The sequence below is a fragment of the Sinohyriopsis cumingii genome, chromosome 2 (assembly GCF_028554795.1).
Source record: "Sinohyriopsis cumingii isolate HCF-2022 chromosome 2, ASM2855479v2, whole genome shotgun sequence".
NCBI lineage: Eukaryota > Metazoa > Mollusca > Bivalvia > Unionida > Unionidae > Sinohyriopsis > Sinohyriopsis cumingii.
Window position 1 is genome coordinate 148228849 of NC_142962.1, and position 14407 is coordinate 148243255.

General features: G+C 36.7%; 1 protein-coding gene across 2 annotated transcripts in view; it reads left to right on the top strand.

Annotated features, from left to right (window-relative positions):
• The window catches only part of LOC149806048 (calcium-dependent protein kinase C-like), a 278539-nt gene that overhangs the window by 44852 nt on the left and 219280 nt on the right, over positions 1–14407 (top strand). For both annotated transcript variants that reach the window (XM_089950915.1, XM_089950913.1), the window contains exon 3: positions 6272–6354. In XM_089950915.1, coding sequence (XP_089807041.1) covers positions 6272–6354 — 83 coding nt within the window. The remainder of the gene's footprint in view (positions 1–6271; positions 6355–14407) is intronic.

Below are 14407 nucleotides of genomic sequence, written 5' to 3' on the forward strand. Positions count from 1 at the left end.
ATTAAACAGCCCAGTTCCCTAACGCCACCCCCCCCCCCAGTTTTCTCGATGTCAAAGTGATTTTTTCCCCGATGTTTGGAGGTCCCTCGGTAACTCGTGCCTCATTTATAGTGCAGTCTATGTTTGTGGACCCCGTTATGCACAAGTTATTGAGGGAGAGGTGTGTGTATATATATATATATATGTATATATATATATATATATATATATATATGTATATATATATATATATATATATATATATATATATATATATATATATATATATATATATATATGAATGGATGGATGGTTTAATGGCACATCAGCACAGTCATGGCTACTGTGATGAGCCTACATATTTTTACCTTCCAGTTTTCTGGATATTATATTTTAAAAATTTCTAATAATTTTTCAATAGTACATGAAATAGTACATGAAATTTCCAGATTCGGAGTTGAAAAGTAACAAATTCAATTTGGAATGTTCATTTTTTAAGATGTGCTGTAAAACAGGTGTTGGAATAGATGAATATCATACTGTGAAATCACTTTAAATTAACCAAATTATCATATGGACAAACTGAAGTTATTTTCAATAGGATTTGTAGGGTTGAGATCAAGAATTTTAGAAGGAAAAAACATATTACTTTGAAGAGTTTGCACTGGTGACAAGTGGGTATTGTTCAGTTTAATCACCAACAGCAGTACATGTACATGATAAACAGCCTGACATAGTTTTACAAACAATATGAAAAACCAATGTTAGAAATGCAACCAGAATTCTTTATTTAAAAAAAGAAAACAATAAAAAAAACACTTGAATGTGATCTTTTGCTTGACAATAAAAGATCTAATTCACCTACTTTGCTTTTACTACTTCTGACCAGCACTGGACATATTGCTGACAAAAGAGGCATTAGTTAAAAAAAAACTATCTTCCAACATGTGGGAGAGTCCATTAGGCCTTGTATGTATCCAAGTACAAAAAGTATCTTCCATCATACAGGAGAGGCCATGGGGCCTTGTATGCATCCAAGTGCAGAAAGTATCTTCCAACATGCAGGAGTCCATTAGACCTTGTATGTGTCTGAGTGCAATATGTATCTTCCAACATGCAGGAGTCCATTAGACCTTGTATACGTCTGAGTGCAATATGTATCTTCCAACATGTGGGAGTCCATTAGACCTTGTATACGTCTGAGTGCAATATGTATCTTCGAACATGTGGGAGTCCATTAGACCTTGTATGTATCCAAGTGCAAAAAGTATCTTCCATCATACAGGAGAGGCCATGGGGCCTTGTATGCATCCAGGTGCAGAAAGTATCTTCCAACATGCAGGAGTCCATTAGACCTTGTATGCGTCTGAGTGCAATATGTATCTTCCAACATGCAGGAGTCCATTAGACCTTGTATGCGTCTGAGTGCAATATGTATCTTCCAACATGCAGGAGTCCATTAGACCTTGTATATGTCTGAGTGCAATATGTATCTTCGAACATGTGGGAGTCCATTAGACCTTGTATGCGTCTGAGTGCAATATGTATCTTCCAACATGCAGAAGTCCATTAGACCTTGTATATGTCTGAGTGCAATATGTATCTTCCAACATGTGGGAGTCCATTAGACCTTGTATACGTCTGAGTGCAATATGTATCTTCCAACATGTGGGAGTCCATTAGACCTTGTATGTATCAAAGTGCAAAAAGTATCTTCCATCATACAGGAGAGGCCACGGGGCCTTGTATGCATCCAAGTGCAGAAAGTATCTTCCAACATGCAGGAGTCCATTAGACCTTGTATGCGTCTGAGTGCAATATGTATCTTCCAACATGCAGGAGTCCATTAGACCTTGTATGCGTCTGAGTGCAATATGTATCTTCCAACATGCAGGAGTCCATTAGACCTTGTATGCGTCTGAGTGCAATATGTATCTTCCAACATGCAGGAGTCCATTAGACCTTGTATATGTCTGAGTGCAATATGTATCTTCGAACATGTGGGAGTCCATTAGACCTTGTATACGTCTGAGTGCAATATGTATCTTCCAACATGTGGGAGTCCATTAGACCTTGTATACGTCTGAGTGCAATATGTATCTTCCAACATGTGGGAGTCCATTAGACCTTGTATGTATCCAAGTGCAAAAAGTATCTTCCATCATACAGGAGAGGCCATGGGGCCTTGTATGCATCCAAGTGCAGAAAGTATCTTCCAACATGCAGGAGTCCATTAGACCTTGTATGCGTCTGAGTGCAATATGTATCTTCCAACATGCAGGAGTCCATTAGACCTTGTATGCGTCTGAGTGCAATGTGTATCTTCCAACATGCAGGAGACCATTAGACCTTGTATACGTCTGAGTGCAATATGTATCTTCCAACATGCAGGAGTCCATTAGACCTTGTATACGTCTGAGTGCAATATGTATCTTCCAACATGCAGGAGTCCATTAGACCTTGTATATGTCTGAGTGCAATATGTATCTTCGAACATGTGGGAGTCCATTAGACCTTGTATGCGTCTGAGTGCAATATGTATCTTCCAACATGCAGGAGTCCATTAGACCTTGTATATGTCTGAGTGCAATATGTATCTTCCAACATGTGGGAGTCCATTAGACCTTGTATACGTCTGAGTGCAATGTGTATCTTCCAACATGTGGGAGTCCATTAGACCTTGTATGTATCCAAGTGCAAAAAGTATCTTCCATCATACAGGAGAGGCCATGGGGCCTTGTATGCATCCAGGTGCAGAAAGTATCTTCCAACATGCAGGAGTCCATTAGACCTTGTATGCGTCTGAGTGCAATATGTATCTTCCAACATGCAGGAGTCCATTAGACCTTGTATGCGTCTGAGTGCAATATGTATCTTCCAACATGCAGGAGTCCATTAGACCTTGTATATGTCTGAGTGCAATATGTATCTTCGAACATGTGGGAGTCCATTAGACCTTGTATGCATCTGAGTGCAATATGTATCTTCCAACATGCAGGAGTCCATTAGACCTTGTATATGTCTGAGTGCAATATGTATCTTCCAACATGTGGGAGTCCATTAGACCTTGTATACGTCTGAGTGCAATATGTATCTTCCAACATGTGGGAGTCCATTAGACCTTGTATGTATCCAAGTGCAAAAAGTATCTTCCATCATACAGGAGAGGCCACGGGGCCTTGTATGCATCCTAGTGCAGAAAGTATCTTCCAACATGCAGGAGTCCATTAGACCTTGTATGCGTCTGAGTGCAATATGTATCTTCCAACATGCAGGAGTCCATTAGACCTTGTATGCGTCTGAGTGCAATATGTATCTTCCAACATGCAGGAGTCCATTAGACCTTGTATGCGTCTGAGTGCAATATGTATCTTCCAACATGCAGGAGTCCATTAGACCTTGTATATGTCTGAGTGCAATATGTATCTTCGAACATGTGGGAGTCCATTAGACCTTGTATACGTCTGAGTGCAATATGTATCTTCCAACATGTGGGAGTCCATTAGACCTTGTATACGTCTGAGTGCAATATGTATCTTCCAACATGTGGGAGTCCATTAGACCTTGTATGTATCCAAGTGCAAAAAGTATCTTCCATCATACAGGAGAGGCCATGGGGCCTTGTATGCATCCAAGTGCAGAAAGTATCTTCCAACATGCAGGAGTCCATTAGACCTTGTATGCGTCTGAGTGCAATATGTATCTTCCAACATGCAGGAGTCCATTAGACCTTGTATGCGTCTGAGTGCAATATGTATCTTCCAACATGCAGGAGTCCATTAGACCTTGTATGCGTCTGAGTGCAATATGTATCTTCCAACATGCAGGAGTCCATTAGACCTTGTATATGTCTGAGTGCAATATGTATCTTCGAACATGTGGGAGTCCATTAGACCTTGTATACGTCTGAGTGCAATATGTATCTTCCAACATGTGGGAGTCCATTAGACCTTGTATACGTCTGAGTGCAATATGTATCTTCCAACATGTGGGAGTCCATTAGACCTTGTATGTATCCAAGTGCAAAAAGTATCTTCCATCATACAGGAGAGGCCATGGGGCCTTGTATGCATCCAAGTGCAGAAAGTATCTTCCAACATGCAGGAGTCCATTAGACCTTGTATGCGTCTGAGTGCAATATGTATCTTCCAACATGCAGGAGTCCATTAGACCTTGTATGCGTCTGAGTGCAATGTGTATCTTCCAACATGCAGGAGTCCATTAGACCTTGTATACGTCTGAGTGCAATATGTATCTTCCAACATGCAGGAGTCCATTAGACCTTGTATACGTCTGAGTGCAATATGTATCTTCCAACATGCAGGAGTCCATTAGACCTTGTATATGTCTGAGTGCAATATGTATCTTCGAACATGTGGGAGTCCATTAGACCTTGTATGCGTCTGAGTGCAATATGTATCTTCCAACATGTGGGAGAGTTCATTGAGTCATATACGCAATCCAGGGCAAAAAGTATCTTCCAACATGCAGGAGAGAATGATAGGCCTTGTATGCATACAAGTGCAAAAAGTATTGTCCAACATGTAGGAGATTCCATTGGGCCTTATATGCAATCCAGCGCAAAAGGATCTTCCAATGTGCGAGAGAGAACGATTGGCCTTGTATGCATCTGAGTGCAAAAAGTATTGTTCAACATGTAGGAGTCCATTGGGCCTTGTATGCAATCCAGGGCAAAAAGTATCTTCCAACATGCAGGTGTCCATTGGGCCTTATATACACTCCAGGGCAGTATCCTCCAACATGAAGGAGTTCATTGGGCCTTATATGCACTCCTGTGCAATAAGTATCTTCCAACATGCAGGAGAATATGATTGGCCTTGTATGCATCTCAGTGCAGAAAGTATCTTCCAACATGCAGGACAGTCCATTAGGCCTTACATGCAGTCCAGGGCAAAAAATATCTTCCAGCATATGAGAGCAAATTGAGCCTTAAATGCAATCCAGGGCAAAAAGTATTTTATGACACAATATTGGCCTCATGTTTGCTGACAAATTTGATTTAGTAGCAATGCACTCTTGACCTTACTTATCAGATTTAAGGAATTTCTCCAGTAACTGAAATGTCTCTGTAGTCCACTTTGTAAATTTGATGAAATTATTGTATAGTTTTTTGGTGGGATAGAAGTTTTTGAACAAACCAACAAAGCTGAAGTAGTATACATTCCAATTACACTCACTGTTTTAATTGGCTTGCTATATATTCCTTGCAATGATATTGGGCGAATTACACAAAGGCCTTTGTATTGTAAGCAAGTTGTGACACAATTTCTACAAAAGAGCACTTTGTTTTTTTAACATTCTCGCTATCATTTTCTCATTATCCAAGTTCATTTGATCCAACATCAAAGCTGGCATAAAATTTTATTTTGAGAACACTGAAGAACACCATAGCAACATACCGGTATTCAGTATTCCAGAAAAGATTTTGATATATTAGACCTAGCATTAGACATAGCATTTGACCTAGCATTAGACATAGCATTAGACCTAGCATTAGACATAGCATTTGACCTAGCATTAGACATAGCATTTGACCTAGCATTAGACATAGCATTTGACCTAGCATTAGACATAGCATTTGACCTAGCATTAGACATAGCATTAGACCTAGCATTTGACCTAGCATTAGACATAGCAAAGGCATTTTCTACTTGATGGAATAAAAGGTATATATTTGAAAAAAATCTACCACTATTACCAAACAAAGCGGTAAGCAAGGTCCCTTGAAAGGACTGACACTCCAGTGGCTTAAAAATGAATTTCCAGGAATTTAAGATGAGACCATTTTTTCCTTGTCACTAGTTGTTGCTGAAACCATTTCTGATATTCATCAGCGATACCAAGATTTTTAAATTAGCTGCTGTGGTGATCATATTGGATGTCAGATTGGCGCTGTTTTCATTTAGGACCAGCGAGGTATAATAAGGAGCAATCATCCATTTTTATACAGCCACCTTTTCAAGATCCCATAATCAACTTATTTTATAGGAATTAATCTCATTTAAACAACCACATGTCCTAGTGGTGGCTTTTTAAGACAAGTTAGATGTTATTTGACTTGCTTATAAATAATGGACTAATGATATCAAATATAATTATTTAGCCCTTGAAACTAATTCAGTGTTGAACAGTGGGATTTTATGGTGGGTTCAGTTGCTTTTAGTAATAAAAGCAAATGTCATTTTATTAAATAAATTCAAAAACGTTCTTTAAGTGAAAGTTCTAAATATTGGTACACAGTTTAACTCTTTTTTTTTTTGTTTCATTGCAGTATGCAGTTTTGCAGTGCACAAGCGTTGCCATGAATATGTTACCTTCCAGTGCCCTGGTGCTGACCAAGGGCCAGATTCTGATGTAAGTAGATTTTCTGTCATGTCCATGGACAAGGTCACCATGTCACTCAATATATTTTTTTCTTCTCAGAACTGTTGTGGGCACTACACCAAAATGTTTCCCGTAAATCTATGCATTAAAGTGTGCAGAAAAATTATTCATCTTGAAAACAGAGCACCCCAAGGTCAACTAATCACCAGCAAACAAAACACACAGTTCAACTTGTGATCCGATAGTAGTTTCTTTATTGTCTTCCAGGGGGAAAAGTTGATCCCTCATTCACCAAGTAGTGTGATAACCAACCAACACATGCTAACAAGTGTGATAGTAAACCCATGCTAACTAGTATGATAACAGTTCTTTGCTAAACAGTATGAAAACAGAACCTGGCTAAATAGTATCATTAACAAACCCTTGCTGCTAGTGTGGTAGCAAACCTTGGCACACTAGCATGATACATTTTTTGTGCTAACTACTGTTTGAACAAACCCTTGATAACTAGGTAATAACAAACCCATGATAACTACGGTGATAACAAACCCTGATAACTAGAGTGATTAACCCATGATAACTAGGATAATAACAAACCCATAATAACTAGTGTGACAACAAACCTATGATAACTAGAGTAATAACAAACTATTCCTAGCTAGTCTGATAACAACTCTTCTAACTGTTGTGAATAACTGGCTACAGTCAGCTTCCCATTTAGGTTATGGCAATTATTTTGATGTAACAATGTGTGTCTACAATGAAGTTTGTTAAGGATCTTGAATAATTCCATATGATGGAACTTTAAATCAATGTGAATTTAAATTTGGATCATTGTAGTGTTCTTGTATTGCAATAGGACACAATGATGTCAAAATTTCATTTTGTTTACATGTACTTTAAAAAATGAATTTAAAAAGAAAATGGGAATGAAGTAGCAGCCTTTAACTTGTATATATTGCTTTTGTTAGTGTTACTTATTTTAATATGGTTCATGAAGTCATGGAAATATACTATGTTGTTAGTGGGATCAAATTTGTTCAGTCAAGGCTATGTCATAAAAGAGTATTAATCCTCACAAAACATTATAAATTGGTATATTATCACATTAAAATGAATTCTGATTACCAAGTAAATAAAGTCGGGTCAGACAAATTGAGGAAGCAGCTATATCGCAAAATGTTTTCAATATAGTGGAATCCATGACCATACCCGGATTATTTGAGGGGCTGCTGTATACTGAGGGACCACTAGAATTCTAGCTTTAAGACAGAAATGTAACGAGTCAGAATCAAAACCTCAGCTTATAGCAAAAAAATTGGTATGACATTTTATGAACAGTCCCACATGCAGTTTCCACTGTGTGTATATGTTGATAATTTAGATCTTAAGATCTGTTGTAAACAGTCCCACATGCATAGTTTTGTTGTGTCTGTGTGGTGATAATTAAGATCTTTATGACATGTTTTGAAAGCATTCTTTGCCTTCTGCTTTTGGATGTTATTGTAATGGTGCATTTAAAGCCATTTTTCAGCATGATGGGCTCTATATTGTGGCCATTATAACTGGTGGAGGAAGAACCCAGTAAAACCCCAGGAAGAATCACTGACCCACAGGAAGCTGCTGGTAAGCTTTCTCGCATACCCACATTGACCAAGCATGAGACTTGAACCCATGTGGACAGGTGAGATGCCAGTGATCGGTAAAGGTGAACACTTTAGACCACTGGGCCAAACAAGGCCCCACATCTTATTCAAAGTGCCTCTTGTTTACACAATAACTATATCTGCCCCAGCCCTGATTTAACAGTGGGTGTTCATAAGGAAGAAATTTCAAGCAGATTCAGTAATTTGTTTGGATAATATTGGATGCTTGGTTAAGGTGAATGTTGACTTTCACATAGTCATTAAGGGTAAATGTAACATTGCCCTCTTAGTAAGAGGGGTGGTTAAATGGATTTTGCTGGCGTTATCTAGGGGATGACCTCCCTTGATTTTATGGCCCGGTGTGAATGGATAGATAGAACATCAACAGAGAACTGAGCAAGACTGTTGGGAAGAAATAATGCAATACAAGTCCCCTTAGACAATGAAAATAACAAAATTTAATCAATAACAATAAATAGTGGCATCTCCATTTCATCCTGCCATATATACTCGCGTATGAGCCCGTTCGATTATAAGCCAATCCCCAAACTGAACAGGTAAAAACACAGAAAAGTACATGACCTGAGCATAATCCAATCTACAACTCTGAGACATCTCAAGATGCACAAGGTAAGTTTTAAATGCATTTATTTAGGCAAAATTATATTTAAAAAAATTACATGTATACTTACCTCGAGGTTGGCATGCATGATTATTAAAAAGAAAAGGTATAAACTTGTTTGAAAAGTAATTTATTTAATCTTTCTATTTTCTTATTGTTTCTGTCTAATTTAGATTTGTGTACAATTTGATCGAACGATGACAAGAATTTAGCAATAACGAGTTGCTGTAATGCTATCTCTCCCTTTTGACTCAATTATTATTTGTTTATGCATTATTGCATTGAACATTTTGTATCAGTTCATCGGTAAATATGTTTTTAAATTGTAGATACCTAACTCGTTAAAATGTAATCCCAGTATGACAACACAATGAAGAAACAATATGTCTCGATGCTAATACTGTAAAAGCTGAGTTGTAATTTGCTTTGATGTAAGCAGCCTTACACCATACCTGTCAACTTTCACGCCGGGAGGAAAAAAACTCCTGATTTTTGGGGTCGCTTCACACCTACCTCCTGATTTCATGATATCTTCCAATTTTTGCAGAGAACACATGATTATTACATTATGTCTTTGAGTTTCATTTCTTCTAAACAAGACAAGTCCTACATGTTCTGTTGTATCACCTGTGAATTAATGTTGTGATGAAATAATTACTTTACTATAAAGAATTTGCTTCTTCACTAAATAGAATGTTATGTTTAAATAGTATTCACGTAAAAAAATGATTTTTTAAACTCTACAATAATAACAAAAAAAAATAAACCAAACAAAAAAGTAAACCACAACAATAAAATCGTCCACAATTAATTTCAATCGCAGGAATGATTACTGTGAATGCTGTAACTACATCTGCTGTAGCGCCATTCCCACGAATGAAACTTACACAAGTGAACACCTGGCATTTTTATACCATATATACCAATGATATTTACCATCGTTAAATTAAAAGAAGGAATGAAAATACATACCACGCAGCAAATGTGTCCTCAAAAAACTAATTCAGAATATGTGTTTTATGATAAACAATACTAAATGCTTTACGAGTTGACAATAAGGGAATAAGGTCGGATATACAAAGAGGGGAAAATAGTTGCCACATGTACGGTACCATGAGGCTGGCTATTTTCGTACCTTTAGTTCAACAAAATTGAGAATCCTTTTTTGCTTACATTATTGTTTCGTGTCCCAAGATTTACAGCCATTACAGTAGTAAACAGAAAGTCCTAAAAACTGTCAAGTTTAGACATTGGTCTATGGATAAGCCAACCCCCCCCTCTTCTTCCAGGCCTTTAGCTTTTCCTAAATTATTTGGCTTATACATGAGTACATATGGTAAGTTATGTCAACAGAATTCAATAGCAGAGTCTAATTTGGATTTATTTCATCATAATAATGAGTGGTGAAAAGAGCACAATGTCCACGACTGATTGCATCACCTCCCTCTCTTGACCATTTATCACGTCTTCCTATTCTCTCTAGTCTTCCTATTTCTGAATGCTTCATCTCTTTCTGGACTTCCTAGTCTTTTATTCTGAACACATCATATCATTCTAGATTTCTGTCTTTGGACTGTCCCATCTCTCCCAGAAAGCTGTTTCCTTAAAGGACAAAATTACCCTTAAAGCTCAGTGTGGATTGCTTTCTATATGTACATAAAATTCCCTCACTTATGTTACTCAGAAGCATAACTAGCTATCCAAAACTGCATAAATTCTGACCTAATTTGATAGAACATCACTCTCGCTTCACAGCGACTGACCATAAATTAACACTTGAGCTGTTTATCTAACATTACCATATCTCTTTACCTACGCTACCACATACTTGTTTACTATTGCATACAGTTCACAAAATTCTGGCTCACAGCAATCTCTAACCTACAAGATTATTTAAACATTACAAAATCAGATATAAACATGTGATTATCGTTAACTCAAGATATTCACTATTGTCATAAAAGACAAAGGAAATTATTTCATATAACCCTATGAAGTCCTACACATATGAAAATTTGGATCGCATGCAATCCGTCAGTTCTATCATTGAACTATTAACTGTAAAATTAAAGAAATAAATTGCAGAACAACTCTAGCATCAACAGATTTCCATGAAATTAAATAAACGATCCTAGTTATGTCAAACACATTTCTATAAAACAATAAAAAAAAACAGAAAATTACATGAAAAATTAAAATTGCATACCTTAATGCTGTTCTCTTTTAGAAATTGTGTGTCCTAGCACTAAACCTGTCTTTTTTTTTACAAGACAGCTACCTGGTCCCCTTTTCTTGTTTAACGAGAAAATCACTATTCTTTTTAGGCTTCCTCTGCGCTAAACTTCTCCTCTCAGGATTTTTTGGACTAAAGAATTTCGACCAACGTCATCACTTTAAATTCACATTACTTCCAAAGTGTACACCTTAATTTACTCTGACAATCGTATGCAGCGATTCCTAAATTGTTTTCCCAAGATAATCATTTCTTTTGGACAGCCTAGAATCTCTGAACTATGCTGTAATCAACTTCCCTTTGAAAATGACTTCTAGACATAGGTTCCTATCAAGCAGTTATGGTTGGTAGCTCATTTCTTTACTTTCTCAGGACAGTGTTGCGATGCCCCTGTCAAATCTCAATGAGTCATAGATGCTTGTCTTTCAAGTTTAACACTGACAATGGATGGGGGGAGAAGAAAAGTCAAGAGTGACCCTTCACAAAGACTTTAATGGCTTAAATGTAATAAAATTTCAATGCTCAATGCATTCAACTTTAAGGTTCAATACTTATTCCGTATTTCGACACTTTACAGTATATATTAGCATGACTTGATATAAAGGCACATAAAATTTACTGTCGACTTTCCCCTGTATCAAAGATATTTCCACATGTGACTTTTCAAACTTTTTGTTTTAAAAAAAGGAACAAAATTTTAGACTGGCAGCAACAGTAAACATCTGTATGTATATGCATGTCTTGTTAAAATAAATCATTGATATTTAATTGATATAGAACATTTTTACATGTTTTATTGTGTTTGTTTTTGAATTATTAATTGGCTGCATGATTTCTTGCTGAAATATGTTGAGAATTTTTTTTGTAAAGTGTCTTGGCCTGGTACGGATAGTGAAAATCTTGTTTTGTTGAACTTGCACTTTAATAGAGAATTAGGCAGTCATGAAACCACAAATACATAAATGCCTTTCAAATATTAACACCTGTCATCTTTTCAGTCAGATTGTTTTATTATGCAATTCTTAACAAAGAAAGAAGTCATACAGAGGGCTTGCTGTGTTAGTGCCAAGTTTAAGCCAGCTCTGACATGAGTTTGCAAGCTAGGTTAACACTGACTGAATGTGTAAAAATTGACCAACCAAAGAAAGACAACTTTAAAGCCCCAATACTGCTGTTATATGCAAGAAGTCATATATGCCAAATCATCTACATTATATATAAGCTTGAAACATACTGATCCTAAACATTATTGGGTGCCATTAAAACTAGATAATATTGACATTTCATCACATTATGAGCCATGTAATTTCTCCCTCAAACTGAGAATGCAGCCATTTGAGGCAGTATTGGGGCTTTAAAGTCACCTTTATTTGATTGGTCAATTTGTCAACATTCAGCCAGTGTTAACCTAGCTTACAAATTCATCTCAGTATATTGAGGGAAGGTTACATGAATTTGTGCAAGTACCTAACTATGGATGAACGCAGAAGAGTAATATATAATTTTGTATTGTGAATTTTTCATCAATCATTTGGTCTACTTTAAAGGCAACTTTTGATATCTGAATCATCATTTTTTATAGTGATTGACAGTCTAACACTAATACTAAGACTGGACAAGACAGAAAAATTGTTAAGCACTCTTCCATTCCAGTGGAGGGACATTGAGTTTTGTCCATGTCCATCAGTTAGGTAAGGTCAGGTCAGGCCAGGTCATGTCCCTTAATCTATCATGTCTTTTCATTTCTAACCAAAATCTTTTGAAGGACTGAACAAATTTAAATCAGATTTGCTAAGATTCTTTACACTGAGAAGACCTTGGTCATGTTCTCCATTCAGACAAATTTTAATGGCGTTAAAGCCCCTGTTTAATTAGAACTTTGCCCTTCACTTGCATCATATCAGCATCATTGTACTGTGAATACATTCATATTTTGCCGTAAATTCGCATTATAATCAATAATTGGCATTAATGATGATTATCAGATATGGAAATGGTATTGCTATGCATAAATGTCTTGCTTGTTAGTGCACTAACCCTTTCAATGTTTGCTAGACAAATTCTTGGTAAGAAAACAGCAAAAGAATGATTTACCGTATATACTCGATAAATGTGTTGTCCAATTGCAAACTGCACAGACATAATGAGCCTGCAGGTCTGGGTCAGACATTGCATTTTGTTAGGAGCAATCCAGAGTGCAAACGGTATAGACCATGATCTGCAGGTGCATTATGTTTTGGCAGATTAGGATCTTTGTTGTTTTCATTTTGACTCAACTTATAAGTGAATATATATGGTACATGTTCACATTCTGAGATTATGTCTTTAAACGGATCTGTAGAAAAAATAGATAAGTTTCCCTTGATTCATAATTCAGGGTCATGTGGTCTCAGCAGCTTTAGGCTTTAACAGATATAGGGTCCCCCTAATGCAAAGAATGTTTCTAAGTTCGAGTTAGTGGAACTCTCAAGATTTGTTAAGGAGTGTCTTTCAGAGAAATTTGAGTCAAAGATGCAGGTTGCAAGGTTGAGAGGAAACCCTGAAGCCATGTTCTACTTGGTACTGAATAAATAAGGGCAGTTTGTGCACACTTTACTTGAACAGTGTTTAACAAAATTTGAATCTTTACATCATGGTTAGATGCAGTAAACAATAATTCAATATCATTTTTGATCAGCCAACATACACAAAGCTATGGCTTTCCTCAGCTACATGCACTCCCCTTCATCCCTTACCCCTGGATTTATGGGACAGTGCATGGGTTTGTACATGTTTAAGTCATATACCATATGTACTAGAGCTTATTGCTGAACAAGCTACTAACATTGTATGTCCTTAATGATTGCTGGCTGGTTTCAATTAGTATCTATGTTCTTCACTTGAAAACATAGAATAAGCTGTGTAGACACTGAGGTGTTAGCACAGGCTGTTGCAGATGCAAGTAGATGCTGATGTTGGATGTGCTTTTGAGTTGTGTCTTGTTGATCTGACTCTAACACGCATCCTTGATTGAATGATGTATAATCCTTGGATTGTGGACACTCTACTAATGACCTGATTGTCCTGATTAATAAGGCTGACATCATTTTTTCTCCCGTTGTTTTTGAAGATGAAATACTAACAGTAGTTTTTCAGGTCAGTCAATTCTGCCTGTGGCACTAAGATTAAGAGTCTGGGATTATGCAACTCTGCTGTTCAGTATTTGACGTAGTGAAGTCAACAGATTCATTTAATAGCATGTTGTTGCCCATACATCATAAAACATGTACCATCAAGAAAAGATAAGCATTTATGAGACAAACCTTCATTTGAGTTAGAGACGTCATGCAAACTTGAATATCGTCATAATTAAAAAACTTGTGACATGCAATCCATAACTCAACTTGCAGTGAATTGCCGATTATTTCTAATATTGTGTAAAAGTTTTTGCATCTTTTAAATGCCAGATGGAGCATGCTTGATTTTATACAATATGGCACTTGTGATATTTGTTGCATTAATGTCAGGTTGTATTATGTATCATTACATTTTGAATGAATAATGTCATTGTAATGTATCATTGTAGAATAACCCTTTATATGC